The sequence below is a fragment of the Esox lucius genome, chromosome 1 (genome assembly GCF_011004845.1).
Source record: "Esox lucius isolate fEsoLuc1 chromosome 1, fEsoLuc1.pri, whole genome shotgun sequence".
Classification (NCBI taxonomy): domain Eukaryota; kingdom Metazoa; phylum Chordata; class Actinopteri; order Esociformes; family Esocidae; genus Esox; species Esox lucius.
In genome coordinates, this window is record NC_047569.1 from 28,333,435 (window position 1) to 28,352,792 (window position 19,358).

General features: G+C 39.8%; 2 protein-coding genes across 2 annotated transcripts in view; one reads left to right on the forward strand and one right to left on the reverse strand.

The window, feature by feature from the left end:
- The first annotated feature begins 3,220 nt into the window (after positions 1-3,220).
- On the forward strand, positions 3,221-10,322 carry fam222bb (family with sequence similarity 222 member Bb). Its single transcript, XM_010871187.5, has 3 exons — positions 3,221-3,362; positions 4,610-4,740; positions 5,014-10,322. The coding sequence occupies exons 2-3, from the start codon at positions 4,656-4,658 to the stop codon at positions 7,167-7,169; spliced, it is 2,241 nt and encodes a 746-aa protein (XP_010869489.4). The 5' UTR covers positions 3,221-3,362; positions 4,610-4,655; the 3' UTR covers positions 7,170-10,322.
- Positions 10,323-11,914: 1,592 nt separating this feature from the next.
- Positions 11,915-19,358, reverse strand: part of itgae.2 (integrin, alpha E, tandem duplicate 2) — a 44,306-nt gene continuing 36,862 nt past the window's right edge. The window contains exons 29-34 of the mRNA XM_034293553.1: positions 13,597-13,698; positions 13,481-13,507; positions 13,174-13,260; positions 12,968-13,054; positions 12,619-12,729; positions 11,915-12,533 (exon numbers count right to left, since the gene is read on the reverse strand). Of these exons, the coding sequence (XP_034149444.1) occupies positions 12,486-12,533; positions 12,619-12,729; positions 12,968-13,054; positions 13,174-13,260; positions 13,481-13,507; positions 13,597-13,698 (462 nt within the window). The 3' untranslated portion in view covers positions 11,915-12,485. The remainder of the gene's footprint in view (positions 12,534-12,618; positions 12,730-12,967; positions 13,055-13,173; positions 13,261-13,480; positions 13,508-13,596; positions 13,699-19,358) is intronic.

The window sequence follows — 19,358 nt, forward strand, 5'->3', positions numbered from 1 at the left end:
CGCCCCAACCAAGTATTGAGTTCATAATTGAATATAGTTAGGAAACCTTTGCAGGTGTTTGGAGTTAATTAGCTGATTAGAGCTCTTCTCAGGTTGACATTCCTGTATTATAAATGTTATTCTAATATTTAGATTTCCATGAGCTGTAAGCTGTAATCATCAAGATTGAAACAAAAACAAAACTTGAAATGTTTCACTTGATGTGTAATGAACCTAGAATATGTGAAGATGTCACTTTTTGATTTGAATTACTGTCAAAAATGAACTTTTCCATGTATACCTCTGTCTAGTCACTAACTTACCATTCCACATCAGTGAAAAGTTACCTGTAAAGATTTAATCATCTCAGTGATTTTCTTCTGAAGTTGTACTCTTACCTGACCCATCTAATACTTTATAGTCACCATCTCTGACTTTTTTAAATATATATTGAACTAATTTATTTCTGTCCTTCATGATGAGTTATGGGTTTTCACAATCAGATGACATGTTGTATCAAGTGCTATCTGAAACCTGGTGCTCACTGCTTACCATCCTCAAATAATGTATCTAGTCTTTGTGTTGGTCAAAATATAATCTAGATAACTGGGAATTGCTCCAACACAACAAGAAATCGTGTTCTTAGTTTATTATAAACACTGTTTTGCGTAACACGTTTTACCAAACATACTTTCCTTTTAAAGCAACAATAATTACGTATTATTACTATTATACAAACCTGATTGTCAGGCTATATCAAACAGTGATTTGCTTACATCTTGAAGTACGTTTAAGGAACCGATACAGAACTTTCTGTGAAGTTTAAATGGAAGGTATGTTATCAAAGTAACTCAATGTGTTGGAAAAGATTTCTGTTTTGAAAAATACAGTTACTTGTAGCCAAACACTAGTCGTTGCTCCATGTAATTTTTGTTATTATACAGGAACTTATATTTAAAGATATGTATAGGGTTTAAAGTGGTTTTGTTTATTCTGTTAAATGCTGTTTCATGTTATTTAATCAGTTTGGCTTATCGCAATATTGGTTCTTATTATTTTTGTATTTATGTATAGTAACTATACACTCCCCTCTTTCTGAACACGCAAGTTTCATTGATGTAGATACCATGATTATGGATAATCATGAATGGATAATGAATAATTATGATCATACCCAGGAATATTAACCTCTCCTGTTCCTGATTGCGGTACGAGGTCACCATGAGGACTTCGACAGGGATCCTCAGTCATTATTATTCATGATGCATTCATGATTTGTTCTTAATTAAGGCATTCTCAGGAATAATTTAGAAGTGTTCAGAAAAGTCTTACCTTAACTCCAGTGATCATATATTTTGTGCATTTGATTTCTAAATAGTGAAGCATGGATATCTGAATATACCATGCATCTAAAGGTGACATTCTGTAATGTTGCATCAATTGAGGGTTTCATTACTAATCCAAAATGCTGGAGTACAGAGCCAAATAAAGTCTTAGCTTCACTGTACAAATACATATAGAGGGAGATGTATACGTCTATTTTAAGCCATGTTACAAGAGCTCTTCAGGGTGGGTCCACAAATCAATACAGAAGACTATCATATGCTTGTGTCAAAGATCGACATCACTCCTATGAAAACAATGCTGTTGATTTTCTTTTGTAATTTATGTTGCTTTTAATGATATATAATTGTGAAGGGTGTATTATTTTACACTATTGTCGTTACACATTACCTCCATGTTTATGTTTGTTGATCTCATTCCAAGAAGTATAATTACAATCATTGTATATTGCTTTTTTTTTTTGGTATTGTTGTTGGCCATAGTATAGATAATAGACAAATTGCCTGCTTCTTGTTTAGTATCAAAGGTAGGTTGTAATCTTAAAGGTGACAAGTAGCCCTTGGTACTAAGAAATGGCAGATTGTTCATTTTAAAGTATGTGGATGCCATAATATCACTGATTTTAACCAAAATTTACAGTTTTAGTATTTGCTCAATGACTTTATCATAGAACAAATAAGTTATCAGTGCTTATACCATGGCATAGATGCACTAAAGAGGTCAGTGGAATGTAGAAATGGGGGATGGGAGTCTCATTGGAAAACAGTAACTTGTTTCCATAGCATTTCCGTTGTCCGTATTTGCATAATATATTTTTTTTATACTCAATTGTGATTGGCTTATAAAATATTCTTGACCGTGCATTATAATCCCTATAACACAGCATAATTGTCTAAGAAGTTCATTTTTAAGCTGCTTTTGAAAGCAAAAAATTACATTGAAAACATTTTTGGCATTGTTGACTTTAATTGTGTTTGCATTTTATTGATCCTTGATCATTTCCTTTTCGTAGACAATAATGTTTGTTTTATTTATATATCAAATGAAAAATGAATACAACTACTATGAAGGACTGTTAAAGTTGTTTTGTTTTTGTTCTATTCCTCATTAGACTTCACTTGCTTCATTACAGTCATTGTAAGACTTTGCAAATACTGTGAAAATGTTGTTGTGTAGCAGCAGTAATTTAGATATGTTATATTGTGGCTTCATGACCAAATGCACACTTGTAGACAAACCACTAAGGATTCTGTAGCCTTGAGAAAATGCGAAAATGTTTTTGTAATTTTTTTGTAATTTTGTGTGAAATTAATTTTGTTGTCAGATACTGCTGGCATTTACTTAAATGCTGCCAGTTTTGTGTCAATGTAAATGGGTTATTTTTTGTTAAATTTTTGCATGTAATCTTTACTAAACATTAAATTATAAAAAGTATCTGTGTTTTTTGTCTAATTGCAATAATATGTAATTGACGTAACCGTATGTAGAATATATATTGAAATACAATCTGGGGATGGTAGGATCAAAACTAGTTGTAACATTTATGACATGTAAAATCCAAGTACATTGCAGTCATATGTAATTTGACAATTTTTTTCACAGTGACATGCTTTCTTTCTTCTCCAGCGATGATTAAAATGGAGAAAGAAATGGGAATAGACTAATAAAAAAGATAGAAATGTAATAACTCATGGGATATGTACATGAGAAATTTACACAATAAATACTGAATAATTTACCTGGTACAAAATTACAATGCAACATTTTTTTCTTTGCACGTGGAGTCCCTTCACTGTCATCTTTTATCATTGGATTATTAGTCTGGCATTGAGTAGGCACCTCTAAAATATGCAGAATTAGAGGTCCTATTGAGATCCTACTGCGCATGCGTTTTCAAAGTTGCTGCCGCAGAAAGCAAGCAGTACTGAACAAATAGCAGTAAGAGCGAGCTACCAACGTAACCAAAATATCAATGTAAGATCATCTCGCAAAAACGATGTTTTCGCAAATGCCCCTCTCTTGATTTCTTTTGACTTGCAGTAAGTATTATGCTTATTATAATTTTTCAGTGTTTCATGTTGCATTTTTTTTGTAAACTACCAGAAGACAATTGTGATTGTTACAGTAGCTAGCTAAGACTAGCTTAGATTGGTTAGCCTAGCTGATAGCTAACATTACTCGTTAGCAGCACAAAGAAGTGTTCAATCACTGTTTGAATGCTTTGTGGTGCTATACTCGAGGTATACCGCTAGCTGGTTAGCATTCATCCTCGCCAGTAGCTAGTTTACTTACTTTCATTTTAACCGGCTAGCTTACTTTCATTTTAACCGGCTAGCTACCTGATTATCTTGTCATGTACTTGTAATTTACAGCTACAATAACAGTGTTTAAGTCTATACTGTACTTTTTCAGAAACTAGTTTATATGAAAGTAGCAATTAGCTACCTAGCAGTAGTCCTTATTTGTAGTATGTTGACCATTAACAAATATTCCTGCTCTTTGATGACACTAGCTGTATTTAAGAATATCGAATACTAGTTGTATTTAAGAATACTCTTTGTCATTCTTTTTTTATTTTTTATTCTGCCATATCAGATAAAGAAATCAGTGAAGCCCTACCCAGGCCAGAGCCACGTTCAATTAATGAGTAATGTTACTGACATTCACCGAGTGATGATGCAATTAGTTTTGGTCATCAGACTGATAATATTTTTGCAATTACATCTCAGCCATGCTGAAGGACCAGTCAGCTGAATACACTAACCTGATGTAGTATATTAAATGGCAGGCTCAAATCATTGGTAATTCTTGATTCTAACAGATATAGCTTACTTTGGTTACAGTCAAACCATTACATAACAAGACACCGTTTTGCAATACTCTGTATTGAAAATGAGTGACAATGACACAAACCCCTTGGAGAACAGACGTTCTATCCTGAATCATACCGTTTTTCCTTCAGCAATGTGCAACTGTGGGACACTTGAAAATGGTGTCATTTGGAACACAAAGATATTGGAGGAGCCAGCTGGAGGCTCTGTAGCACTTAGCCACCATGCAGTCTGTCCTGCTGTGCCCTGGAAAAAGACTAAAGGCGTATCCATCTTAACCCTGCTGCTTGCTGTCTCTAGCTGCAGGGCAGGGTGTGTGCTAGAGTAGAAGGCGGAGGAACAGATGACAGCTGATTACAGACTAATGACTTTAAGTTTTAGAAAGGTCACAAAATAATGTAAAGAAAGTAAGCTTAATGGCTACATGTTCAAATTGGTGTGTGTATGTGTCTCAGCATGGTGAGGAGAGCATTTCCCATGTTGCATTAGTGGAAGAGTGACATGCTGGCCTGTCTGCCAGCATCATCAGGTGACCCTACCACCCGACTTCTCTCCCACAGGCAGATGAACACTGGACTTCAGAAATGTAAGTATTTATCTCTCATTTAATTGTAGAAATCACAAATTTCCTGTTCCCACGGTGGGGTAATTATTTCCTGCTCTGTCACTTTAATGAACCGATTTAACCTTCAGAAGGTTCTGTATACCTCAGTTGGTAGAGTTTGGCACTTGCACTACCAGGGTTGTGGTATTGATTGCCACAGGGCCAGTATGAAACTGTATGCTCTAGTCAATCTGGAGAAGTGTCTGCTAAATCTTTGGCTAAAATCTTTCCTAAATGTCCTTGTCGGCATCCTAGGGGAAACTACACAGAAGATGAAATCTGCCAACTATCCAACCCCAGCGGAATTGGATGCCTATGCTAAAAAAGTTGCCAACAAACCACTAACCATCAAGATCTTTCCTAACAGCGTCAAAGTTCCTCAGAGGAAGCACATCCGCCGCACAGTGAACGGGCTTGACACGTCCATTTCTAGCCAGCGCCACAGCCCGTACCCATCTCAGGTCAGCAGCGCCAGAGCAGGCCTTCTGGCCGTACTCCGTACAGCACCCGGTAAAGGTGTCCTCAAAGACGCAGACGGCAGCCGAGCCCGTCTGCTCCCCAAAGCAGCCATGAACCCCCACAGTGGGCCTTATGTCGCTCAGAGCACTTTAAACCTCCCCCAGCCCGTCACCCACCTCCAGGGCATATCTCAAACCCAGTCCCAGGCCTTGGCCCAGAAGCAGGTCCACTCACACCCACAGCAGGCTCTACAGCAGCAGGCTCTACAGCAGCAGCCAAACATGGCTCATCCCTTGACTTTGAGCATGCCTCACCCTCAAACTTTACCACAACGGAACATGGCCCACACTCAAATTTTACAGCGGCAACAGCAGAATCTGGTGCACCCGCAGATTTTGCAGCGTCAGCAGAGTTTGCCTCACACGCAGACTTTACAGCAGCAGCAGAATCAAACTCGGCCACAAACTGTACAGCAGCACATTCTTCATCCTCCGACGCTACAGCACCAGGCTGTTCCCCACCAACAAGCCTTACTGCAGCAGCAACAGGCCCAAGGTCTCCGCCGCCTGGCTGAGGTTGCCCAGGCCCATCCTCCACCTAGTCTGCAACGTTCCCAGGCCCTGCAACACCCGCAGTGTCTGCAGGCGCCCATATCGCAGCCTCAACCCCGGGGCGTTCGACCCCTGCCTGACGTCGCCCAGGCCCAGCCGCCCAGTTTGCAACACTTTCAGCCCCCTAGCCTGCAGCACTCCCAGGGCCTTCCCTCGTCTCAGCCCCTCCCCTCCGGTGCAGGCCCGGTCCCTCCCCCTGCCCCCGGTGCCCTGCAGCAGCCCCAGCCGGGCCAAGGACCCCCATATGGCCCCCGGAAGCTGCCTGATGCAGACGCGCCCCCAAACGTAACCGTATCTACCTCCACCATCCCACTGTCCATGGCAGCAGGCCTGCATCATAACCGGCCAGGCACCGACCTGAGCAGCATTGTGCACCAAATCAACCAGTTCTGCCAGGCTCGGGCCGGCATGGGCTCCACCTCGGTGTGCGAGGGCCAGATCGCCAACCCCAGCCCCATCAGCCGTAACCTCCTCATCAATGCCAGCTCCAGGGTTAACACGCCGCACAACCTCGGCCCCCTTCCCTCCTGCCTGCTGGGCCCTGCAGAGAAGGCCCCGGGGGGGGGCCAGGGCCATGCCGGCGCTGGTGGCCTACAGCCCAACATGGCTGCCGCGAACAGGATGCCGCCTGCTTTCCATACTGACATGAAGCAGCAACAACTGCAGCAGCAGTTACAACAGGTTCAACAGCAGCAACATCAGTTACAGCAGCAACATCAGCTCCAGCAGCTTCAGCAGCAGCACTCCTGGAACCAGCACCAGCTGGCTCACATGCATAGCATGCCAGAAGGAGCCCACCCCTGCAAGAACCCCAGGAGAGAAGCCCCCTCTGGGCCTGGCTTTCCTGCCAAGAACCTCAGCTACTCCCATGAGCTACTGGCGTCCCAGGCGCAACCCTTCCCCCTTAAACACCTGTCAGACAAGACGACCCCCTCACCCCCGGTCAACGGCCCTCTGGCCAACAACATGTCTGGCTACACCAACGGGCGCTACTTACAGGCTCCGTGGGGCAGCGTCCTACCAGGGGCCAACAGTGACAGTGTCGGGCCTCAGGACCTGCCCATGACTTTCCAGGGGGGCCCGTCAGGGGCCTCGCTAGACTGCAGCGCCCCTGGAGCACAGTACCGACCGGGGGCCAGACCCGGGGCTCCCGGTCAGGGTCCGACCAACCCGATGCAGCAGAACGTGTCTGATTACCTAGCTGGGGAGTTCCAGGCATTCCAGCAGAACCCCGGAGCCATGGGGAAGATGCACAGACCCCCCATGGGCAGAGCTCCGGCCCAGGGCCCAGAGCTAGGCAATGGTAGAAATATCCACGCCCACCACCTAGGATATAGATAGCAAACAAGTCCTAACCTCATCAGTTGTTATGGTTGGTAAATTATTCAAGGTTACATTCAGGTGTCCCTGTGTTAAGAAACCTGGCAAGGGATCATTTGAATGTTCTTCAGTTATTGGCTCCTGCTCTGAATGTTCAATCGCTGACTTATCTGTGTTTTGAAAAGGGTTGTCGATGCCTAAGAAAGGTATATGTTAAACCTTTGTGCCAGATGACCAGAGGTAGATTGTATTCCATTGATGAGTAATACTTTCTCATACCACCACGTGGGGATCTGCTGCTTGTAGTATTTTCTGTGATACACTTGTGATCTAGGTATAGAACCCAGTAGGACTACTTCCTGTCCTGATGATGATAAGCGCCATAATTTTGCCCTAGTTGTGACCAACCATCTTAGCAACATTACTGACCCAATACTGCACATGCTGCGGCTGAACGTGGGGTCATCTTTCCTTTCCAATGTTTACATTTACAATTATGCATCTAAGAATTCCATGTACTGTAGACGCGTCCCCCCCGTTGTCAATACATCCAATGAGACTGTTGATTTGCTGAAGGGGTATTTTTGTATGGTAATAGGAATCATGTCCTCATCTTGGACTGAGTATATTGTTACTTCAGTCTTTCCCCATATACAATAAGGTAATGAATGATACAGCCATTTGTCCTGTCCTCTCATCGGTGTGGTAATACCTTCCGAGTCACTGCTCTGGAAGTGCGATTTTGTTTTAAATGCCTGGTGTAATTTGTTAATTTAATGATCACTACTTGAATTTTACTGGTGAGGTTTTCATTTTGAGAACAAAAAAAATCTAAATCGTATGCTAAACATTTACAAATCACTTTTTTTGGAAAAACATTACATGTCTAACTATGTGAAATAGAATCAATCCCCTGACCTTAAAAGGAACGGTCTTAATGTGCAATGACCGAGTTGATCACTTGCAAGGGGACAAGTACAGCTGAACATACCTGAGGAGGAATAAAGGCTATTTTCTTCTCATAAGACACTGGTTTCACCACTATACTACTGTAAACAAGTGAATACATTCCTCGTGGGTATTTGCCTGTATGTGTCAGTTGTGGTAAGCTGATTTTTCATTAGCTAGCCCAATGCTGCATTTGTAACCATGTCGGAGGTGGGAATTTACTATTTCACGTTGTGATTAACAGTATGGTTTGACTGTCCTTGAGAACCTCCAGTTGGCCAACAAGCTGTCCATTAACTGTAGGTACAGCTATCCTTTTTGTAAGAACATTACAGTTAAAAACATAGCTTTTTGTAAATTATATTTTGTTACATTTAACTGTTGAAAATACTGTTATCGGGTTAATTTCCTTAGAGGTCAGCATGTTGTGGAAGTCTGAGGTTGTGCGTGACTGCCAGTGGACTTTTCCTTGTCAGGTGGAAAATTCTGACTTCCCACCTGGTTACAAATGCTCCATAACACTGTGTATTCTCTGTACTACCTAGAAAGGAGAACTGGGATTCAGTCCAGTTCTTTTTTTAAATGCAGGTTGCAAACTCATGCTCTAAATGGGTCTAGCCATAGAAATATAATTGTTTAATTATTTATATGGGTCTAGCATGCTGTGTTGAGTCCATGTTCTCATCTGTTTAGCTGGGGTAACGGCAAACTCCTGTAAGGGTAGATTTATGGCCTGTCCTCCCTGATAACCCTTGAAAATAAAGCCTTAAATGTTATTTTAGTTACCCTCTATACCTTAAATGTTGTATGACTACACAATGCCAGATTTCTTTTAAAACAGTGCATTGTGTAAAATCCTCCTATATCAAAACTAGTTGTTATACTAGCAATCGTTTCTGCATACAGTGGCATGAGAAAATATTGATAGTGATAAATAGTAATTATACAATTGCATACTTATACCAATACAGTTGTTCAAATAAGTGTTTTATTAACTTTAAGATGTTAGGGTTCAATCATGTGAGAATAAAGGTGCTGAGGCTTCTTGAATGGTTTATGAATTTGCAAACAAATTGGGACCGGCATTATACCATCCTTCCATACAAAATCCTTCCAAATGAAAACGTCCTGTTACTGGATAACATTCATAATGCCATTTACCCATCTTGTGGTTTTATGCCATCATGCACTTAACAGCTATACAATGATTATATTGCCAAGAACCTGGTTTCCTCTTTCAGGATATTTACACTTGGCCACAGAGTTCTAACAGCAGGGCATTTGTGCACATCAAAATACATTAAAAAGAAGAAGTTGGCCATCTGTATCTCAACTTAATACCAGTTGCAGGCTTGTGATTTGAATTGAAGAGGACAGTGAATAATCACAGGAAAAGGTATCATGGATATCTGGAAGGATTCTGTGTGGGAAAATGGTCTAAGATAATGTCACTATTCTGCAACTTATAAAACCTCAGAAAAAGGAAAAGTGCTTGAATTTTCACATGGTTAAGTAATCAAAACGGAAGAATTAAAAACATTAACAAAAGCTCCTTATCTGAACAATTGTATTAGTATAAAAAAATGTTCAGCGTTAAATATATCTCTCTATGTATTGTATTTTATACAGTAATTAAAATGCTGTTAGATTTAATACTTTCTCACCTCACTGTAAGTTTTAATTTAAAGTCACTGTTAAATTGCTAAGAAAAACACCTACTAGAAAGTATGGATAGAATTTAGCAATGGTTTGTGTAGCACTGGGCTGTAACAATGGTCTTCAGACTGTTTTATTTGTTGTTTTTACTTGATGAGTAGCTTAATTTAGTTCTTAGCTAATTTATTTCCTTGAGCGCTGCATCCTGAAGCCATAGGTTTTTCCTCATAGGTGCCATAAGTAAAGCACATCATCAAACACAAAACAATGCAAACTGACATCTCACAACTAGCTGCATTCAATAAGAGATGGAAAGGTTAAGTCATAGAAGTAAATCTATTTCCATGGTAGCCTTAATGTTATGGATTAAGCTTTCCTCCCTGAGGGCAGTAGCTGGATTCTGTTGTTTGGCTGTTACTCCTGTTGTGTCCCTGATGTGCCTGGCCCTTGAAGCTGCTATTGAATTCCAGTCAAAACACACAATAGTGTGATTCTTGTGTGCGTGTGTGTGTGTGTGTATATATAGTAATGATGTATGGGTTGTACTATTAGAATAAAAGTTCCTATTTATGCGGTGTTGTCATGTTTTTTGGAATGTGAGTTTGTGAATTTCTGTTGTAGGAATGGTACAATTTACTCCTGTGAACCAAGCACATAATCTGTTTACCTGACAGAACTGCTCCTTGATCTTGAACTGTTATTTTTTATCTCCATGTGGATGTCTTACATTTCAGTAAAATTAATTAGCTAATCCATTCATAATCCTGGTTAGAGTAATATTCACATGAACCAGCAGATTACCTGGCAGGATAAGCCAAGGAATTTGGGTGACCCACACAGTTTAATACATTAAAATGAAATTTGAAGCTGGCCTTCAATGTTGTTGTCCACTTCTGGTGCCATTAGTTCAGTCTGATTGGTGCATGCTACACCTGAGTGTTATGGAAGGCCAAAGGGGTCACAGTCATTTTAAGATGGCGTAATGAACAAGATAATTGACACTTTTATGTCAGGTGACGTTATCGAAGCACTCGTACTGCAAGGGGGGGGCTGGGGGTTGTAGCTGGAGGGGGAATTTTCCCATCAGATAACAAACAAGAAAAACTTGAGAAAGAACATTTTCAAAATTGTATATTTTTCTAATATCTGATGGCTGGTTCATTGATATCAAACTCAGCGCATAGTCTAGTCAGTATGTCTGTTGAACAGTAGGATACGATAGTTACTTTCGTAACTTCAGTTCTGTGAGTCGAGCGATGCAATTGGGGCTTTGCTCTTATAGGTTTATCCCCCCTGCGAATTGGTAGACACTCAATATAAAAAAAAGTACAGATCCTACTTATGTGGGCCACCCAGCAGCTGCTTATTATGTGCAATTATTCCCAGGGTGATGAGATTTTTGTGGGCCTAATCTAATTCTCCCTGTTTCTATCTCTCTGACGCACAAATGTCAACACAATGGCTACGCACAAGAACCAACCAAATATTGCAATATTGAGGCGGAGGAGAGACCCCTGCATAATTGAATTTGTTGAATGGGATTCGTCAGTATTTTAAGCAGTTTTTTTGTATTTGCTACATTTGTTGTTAAATGTATGGAGGGCCAAACCTGTCAAAATTTGAAATAAATAAATGAATAATCTATAAATATATTTATACATAAAAAGTTAAAAGTATTAATAAATATTATTTCCCTATTTATTTAATTCCTTGAACATACAATTTTGTATTTATTTTTATTCATTTCCATAATCTTACATTTCTGTATTAATTTATTAATGTATTATTTTATGTATTTATTTATGTATTATTTTATTTATGTATTTCCTTGTCCTTAAGCTAATGAAGGGGTGGGACTTTAACAGTCAGACATAGCAATCAAGCCCAAAGCAGCAGAAAGAATCAGATTTTAAAGACAGTGAGTGCTGTTTTAGATCCTTGGCACTTCCCCATGTTGCTAATCACCTAGTTTAACCCTATCAGAACCACTGTGAGAGACCCACAATAATGTGCCATTTTGTAGCCTATTCACTTGAAGAAAAGGACCATGTCTTTTTCCAAAAACTCTCGGTTTTTCTATAGGCTGGTCAATGTATTAACCATAAAATTTTTATTATACATTGCTCAAAATAATTAAGGGACCACTTTTATCACACATCGGATCTCGATGAATGAAATACATTAAAGATCAAAATCTTTATTGTGTAATTGGTTGAGAACAAAGTGACATAACAACAATCAATGGAAACCGAAATTAGCAACCGATTGAGGGCAGGATTCAAATCAAAGCAAACAATTCAAATCACAGGCCATTCCAACTTGTGTACATGGCCCACGTGCATGTATGATGTATTGTCATTTACATTAACAATGTCTACACCGTATTTCTGATCCATTTGATATTATCTATGTTTGTATGTTGGAAATCATAGAAAGGGCTCCTTAAATAAGAAAATAGCACATTTAAAAAAGCATTTTGAATTGGGCGCCTTTGTCACATTTAACAATAATCTGTTTTCAAATGTCATTATGTATGCATTTTAAGGAATTGTTAGTTTAAATGAAATATTACAATAAAAACACATTAATTCAATTATTGGAATTTTAAAATGTATGATATTTAACATACTTAAATCATACTTAAACTGCACTTAATAAAGAAACAATTTAAAGTCAGTAACAGCCATGGAGGCTGCTATCGCTGTGGAACACAGTTGCATTGCTCATGCCTCACTAATCCCTTGATTCATCCAGTTGTTGGCGACGTTTGAAAAAGCCACACTGCAAATTTAAAAGTGAAAGTTTAGAAAAATTATGCCATGATACTGTAGGTAAATTAGAATACCGGCCACTGTATTGTGATTACCTTAACAAGTATGACAATGATTATGGCCAAGAACAAAAATCCTCCAATGGACCCTCCAATGATAGCAGGTAAGGATTTTTCAACAGCCAGTTTTAAAATCTTTACCTCCACCTAAAAAGAGTAAGTAAAGGAAATATTCAAAAATTGTGTAAACAAAAAAAATCATTTTTGAAATTTTTATTAAATAAATGTTTCTTACAGGTACATATAGTAGTTATAGAAATCACCAGCCCCTATCAAAATCTTTACCTTTTGTTGCTTTTCAGCCTGAAATTAAGGCAACAAAACAAGAACATTTTAATAGGGGTTGGTGAATTTCTATACTGTATTTATTACAAGGTGCACTAACCAATACCGTAGATCCGTTTTCCTCTGCTGCAAAATAGTCTTCATCAAATCCCAGGGTGGCTTTAGCAGTAATCTTATCTGATTGATCCTGTAAGGATGAAGATGATAATTCTCAGAACAAAGCATTTTGACAATGATAATCACAAAACAATCAGGAAGCTTCACCTGTGTATTGCAGAATATGTCAATAAAGTTGTATCTACCAACCTGAACATCTCTGATCGAAGCCTCAGCCTTAACTGTGATTTCCTGCAGATCTATGACTTTACATTGGATAAGATACTCTTCAGAGGCCTGGAGAAATTACATATTTAGATTTCACAAGCCAATTTGTTCTCATTATGTCAAAATAGTGACATTTATCCATTGTATGTGTATTACATATCACAGTACCTTATATTACCATTATATACTATTATTATGCTTTATTATAATATGATTCCCTGAAGTGAACAAATACCTTTTATTTTATATTATAATATCAATAAGTATAATGACAAAGCATGGAACTCACTTTCACTTTTTCCATTGCACATTTGTCCTGTAATCAAAACCAAATTATTATGTCAGGGACTGAACACTGGTTCCCAATTATTTCAACAATAGAAGGTTTGAATATTTTTCTCATACCTTTGGTGTGACATCTTTGATGGTCATGGAAGTGTGAGGAGCATTGACAGTTAATGTAACATTGATAGATATGGTTGCTTTGTGTTGGTTCTCACCGTGAACCTGGACAGGAAGAACACAACATATTTCTAAAACGATACATTTATGGAACATATGAAACCTGGTAAACATAAAGAAAATATTGAAATGTACTTGCTAGCTTGTCTTGACATATTGATTGAACATATAAACGTTGATTTATATCTCTATATTGAATGCTTGTTATCATTTTTAGTGGGGTATTTTGAACTAAAGTAGGTTAATTTTGTTATTAAAAGTGTTAAGTCTTATTTTTAATGTTTGTAGCTGGAAGGGTTAAAGTATGGAGGAATGGAGTCAAAATGAAATACATTTATAATAAATATAAATATATAAAACTATGGACAGTTCTTCATTTGAAATTAAATAAGTGCAGGAGCTGTCTTTTTCCAAGTTGGTCCATTAGAACAGGGTATATCATAGCCTTCAAATTTCTCCCCTCAAATTACCACAATGACTGGCAGAATCTACAATACTCAGCATAAACGTGTACACCTCAACACATGTCTCAGAAAATATATGTCTCTCTTCCGAATTAATACTTTCTATGGAATCTTATATAATAAATGATTACAGCAAATCTGGTTCATTGGTTGCAAATGAGATTTGTCAGTACAAAAAAACTAAACTGAAAGTTTTTGAACAAAGTGATTTCAGACCATGGTGCAAAAATGAGTACACCCCAATTAAGCTTTCAGGAATTAAACTTGGTAAAATGCAAATTAACAACAATCAAACAATATGCTGCAACATAATTGACAATTAAGGGTGATATTTAACATATTCAATCTCTTCCTAGTCAATGCTGACAATTATGGCACCACATGGAAGAGAGTCTTGAGAAAAAAAGTAATTTCTTTACAGAAAAAAGGTCAGGGCTAAAAGACAATTAGGCAAGCATTGCTAATCAGAATATAGTAGCAACATTTATAAAAAAAAATTCAAAACGGATGGACTTGTGGCAAGCATTCTGAGACATCCAGGCCATCCACGAGAGCTAACACCTTGAGGTGAGCGTTTTGTCCTAAGAAGTGTTTAGGAAAATCGCCATGCAAGTTCATCACAGTTAGCTGAAGCAGTAGAAAGACTGTTTCACATGACTTGATAAGACGTGTGCTGCACATGAGTGGCATGCAAGGGTGTCATCCACGAAGGGAGAACAGGGTGAAAGTGATTCAGTGGCCAAGTATGTCACCTGACCTCAAACCAATAGAACACCTATGGGGAGTTCTGAAAAGACAGGTCGAGCATCATCCTCCACCCAGCATCCAGACTCTGAAAGAGCAAATTTTTCAAGAATGGAGATAGATGTGGCAGAATGTCGCCAACTTGTTCACTCCATGTCCAGAAGTGTTGATGCTGTCCTTAAAAATTATGGAGTATTTGTTGAAGGTTGTACTCATTTTTGCAACACCTCATTTGAATAAAATTTATTATTTTCTTATCCTAATGATGTTGACCAACATTTTACTGTAACGAGGACGCGCGTGGAGGACGCGCGCCATCCCCCCCAACGTGGTATTCGGCGCGCGTCGTCGCCGGTCTTCTAGCCACGCCGCTCCTCCTCCCACGGCACTGTCATGTCTTGTTATTGCACACACCTGGTGTCCATTCCCTCATTAGGTTGCCTATATTAGTTCCTGTGTTTCTGGGTGTCTTTGTGTGGTATTGTTCTATGTCTTTCTATTGTGGAGAGAGGCACGTTCGTTTGAGCGTTTTGATCGCCGGGTTATAGCGTGCCTTTGTGTTTCATTTATTTAAGAATACAGTTTCGTTATCGCCTCCCTGCGTTTGGCTCCAAGTTCTTTCTACACACTCCACTACACCTGCTGCGTGACATTTACGTTCTTAATAAAAGCAAATGTTCAATAAAACTCAGTTTACTTCAGCTAATTGTCCTTGTGTTCACTGAGAAATTGATAAAAATGTTCATTTTCAAAGGGAGTGTAGTCATTTCCACTGAGTATGGTTAGTGTCTCAGAACCAGTTTCAATAAAGGGTGAGAGGGGAGGCAGGCTGGTATTCTTGTAGATATTCCAACTACTTGGAACAGCACAGTGTTCTGATGTACCAGTACTAACACACTGTTATGCCTCATGTCCACTGACTGCATCAACTGCATTGCGTTACGACAGAAGTCATTCATTCTCAATGGAGCAGTCCAAAACAATGCGTTGGGAATGTTGTACTGGTCTGCGCTGCATTTCCAACCTGGTCTCAGGAACCTTCGTAGACTATTTTACAAAAATCCATGGCACCCGATTTCGTATAATATGTGACGTCACGTTTACATTACAATGCGCCACCAAAACGTATGATACATAACAAAATTATTAAAACATAACATATCTTATGAATGCTATTACAACGTATCAAATGTTACGAGCGCTATAAAAAAGTAAAATAACATACGAACACCAAACAAACGTATGATATTTACGAACGCTATGAAAGACAATTTTTAAACAAAATGTTTAACCTGTGTTGCAAACCAGCAACGTTTGGATGAGAAGGCAGTCGCCTTACCCACTGACCCACACTAAGCATGGGAATTTAGAGTAACAGCAATAGCAAGGTCGCCAGAATATGTTATAAAAGCATTTTTACGTTAACATTAGGCATCACAGCACTGGGGTTAGGGTTAAGGTTAGATCTCACAGCACCGAGGTTAAGGTTAGGGTTAAGGTTTGGGCTATGGTTAGGAAACAAAAAAGGTTAGGTTAAGGTTTGGTTAGGGTTTTATGTAACACAGCTTTGGGGTTTAGGTTAGGGTTTGGGTTAAGGTTAGGTATCACAGCACTGAGATTAAGGTTAGGATTATGGTTTGGGTGAGGATTACAAAGAAAATCACTCATGTTTATGTTGTGACAACACTACTTGCCAAAAGTCCCTCACTGGAGCAGTGGGTAGCGTACCTGTCCTGAATATGGAAGGTTGCTGGTTCAAACCCGTTACTGCTTTTTTTTTCTCCATTCCGACTCAAACGTTATTTTACTGCATGTAATATATCTTACGAAATCCCCTGCCTAAAATTGACGTAAGAGACCAGGTTGCCTATTCTCTACACAACCCTGTTTCCAAAAAAGTTGGGATGCAGTGTAAAATGTAGAGAAAAACAGAATGCAATGATGTGCAAATTATTTAAACCCTAGAGTCAATAGAAAAACATACAAAGACAACATATCAAATGTGGAAATGTTATTGTTTCTTGAAAGATATATGCCCACATTGCAGGGGCGGGGACATCACCAGCCACCGAACCTGCTCCAAATTGATTCAAAATAGGCTCAATCGTTTGTGCTAGTTGATGAGCTTTGTGACCTCAGAATGACCTATAAAATATTATTTGATATAAAAAGAATGACAGCAGCACAAACAAAAAAAATTATGGCACAAACCAGCACAAATGGATCACAAACAACTAAGGCCATTCTGCCAAATGTTCACAATGGCGACAAAAAATTTACGGCTTTAAGCATTTTTTAGCAAGTGCGCGCGTTAACGTTCACAGCTCAAATTTTATAAAATCATGGCCTATTTCATAATTTCAAGACCCATTTCATAATATCATGATGTATTTCATAATTGTATGGCCTCTTTCATAATATCATGACATTGTTTAAGATCGCTCAGGATATGTCAATAAAAGTGGGTGGTCTTTAGCCACAAATTTGACAAACATTTCACATTTGCTTGCTACAAGGGATAATGGGCCCTGTCCACTAGGCATTTCATAGACAAATTCGGCTGACCATGTTTCAGGGGCAGTATGGGATACCTGGCATCAGGAAAAATGTGTCTGTTCCTCTTGTCCGCGATATCCCTACCATGCAATCTTCACTACAACCAACACAGTTGGAAACATTAATAATTGCAGTGTCTGGATTTCCAGAGATGTATTATGTTTAAACATAAAGAAAACGGCATGGGTAAAGGTGTCCGAGGCTATCGGTGCACCTGGTGGGTTTTATGAAGATGTCCAATGCACATTATTCCTAGTACGTCCTCATCAAACACTACACTGGCTACTGTACTGTCACACTGCAGCTTTTTTCTCTGACCCAGACCTGAATCAGGGCATCAGTGAACACCTGGACAGTCTGTAGCGCCACTTGGCAGCATCGGATGCACCCAAGCGTCCCAGATGTTCTCTATTGGATTCAGGTCTGGGGAACATGAGGGCCAGTCAATGGCATCAATGCCTTCATCATCCAAGAACTGCCTACCCACTCTGGCCACATGAGGCTGGGCATCATCCTGCACTAGGAGGAACCCAGGGCCCACTGCACCAACATATGGGCTGACCATGGGTCTGAGGATTTCGTCCCAGTCCCTAACAGCAGTCAGGGTACCGTTGGCTACTACGTGGAGGTCTGTGTGACACTCCTAGGATTTGCCTCCCTAGACCATCACTGACCCACCACCAAACCGCTCATGCTGGATGATTTTGCAGGCAGCATAACGTTCACCACGGCATCTCCAGACTCTTTCACATCTGTCACATGTCCTTAGTGTGAATCTGCTCTCATTTATGAAGATTATGTGGTGCCAATGGTGGACCTGCCAATTCTGGTGTTCTCTAGTGAAAGCCAATCAAGCTGCACAGTGCTGGGCTGTGAGCAGAGGTCCCACTAGAGGACGTCAGGCCCTCATGCCACCCTCATGGAGTCTGTTTCTGACAGTTCTGACAGACTGCTAGAGGTCATTTTGTAGGGCTCTGGAAGTGCTCCTCCTGTTCCTCCTTGCACAAAGGAGCAGATACCGGTTCTGCTACTGGGTTGATGCCCTACAGACCTGTCCAGCTCTCCTTGTATAATGGCCCATCTCCTGATATCTCCACCATGCCCTTGAGACTGTACTGGGAGACACAGCAAACCTTCTTAAGACAGCACATATGGATGTGCCATCATGGAGGAGCTTTTATTTTACACAACCTGAATCGGCTGCAGGTACCGCCTTATGCGCCTTAGTAGTGGTACAAGGACACTAGCTATAAGTATAAAACTAGAGAATAATCAGTCAGGAAGGATAAGGAGAGAGCAATTGTATTTGGCCACCACCTGCAAAACCATTCCCTTTTTGGGGGATGTCTTGCAGTTGCCTTTCCAGTGCTCCTGTTGTCACCTTCATTTGCACCAAAACAGGTGACATTGATTCACAATTTCTTATGCTTCCTAACTAGTCAGATTGATATCCCAGAAGTTTAATTAACTTGGTGTTATACTGTGATTATTACGTTATTCCTTAATGTTTACCGGACCGCGTCAGCAGAGCCAGCCAAGAAGAGTGAATGTCACTGACCGACTGTCCAACCATTGTTAAATAGTGAAGTGGTTACCAGGATTCCATCCTCCCATTGTTCAGGATAGAATAGAACTTTGCGTTATATTGCGATGGACGAACTGCACCGACGACGAACATATTGTGCTCGTTTTCAATTTACATAGCGTAGTTCAAATTGCGTTGTGGTTTGCTATTCAACTGTCTATATGTTTTCTAAAGAAACGAACAATCCATGGAGTGATGTGAGTCATTGTTTGCATTATAGGTACTATATAGCTTTTAGCCAAGTGTCCCCAACATAGCGTAGTAGTTAGCGATGCAGACTGTCATGTTGACAACTGGGGTTCGATCCTTGCCACAGATCAAACAAATTAGGCATTTGGATTTGTTCATATTGCTCT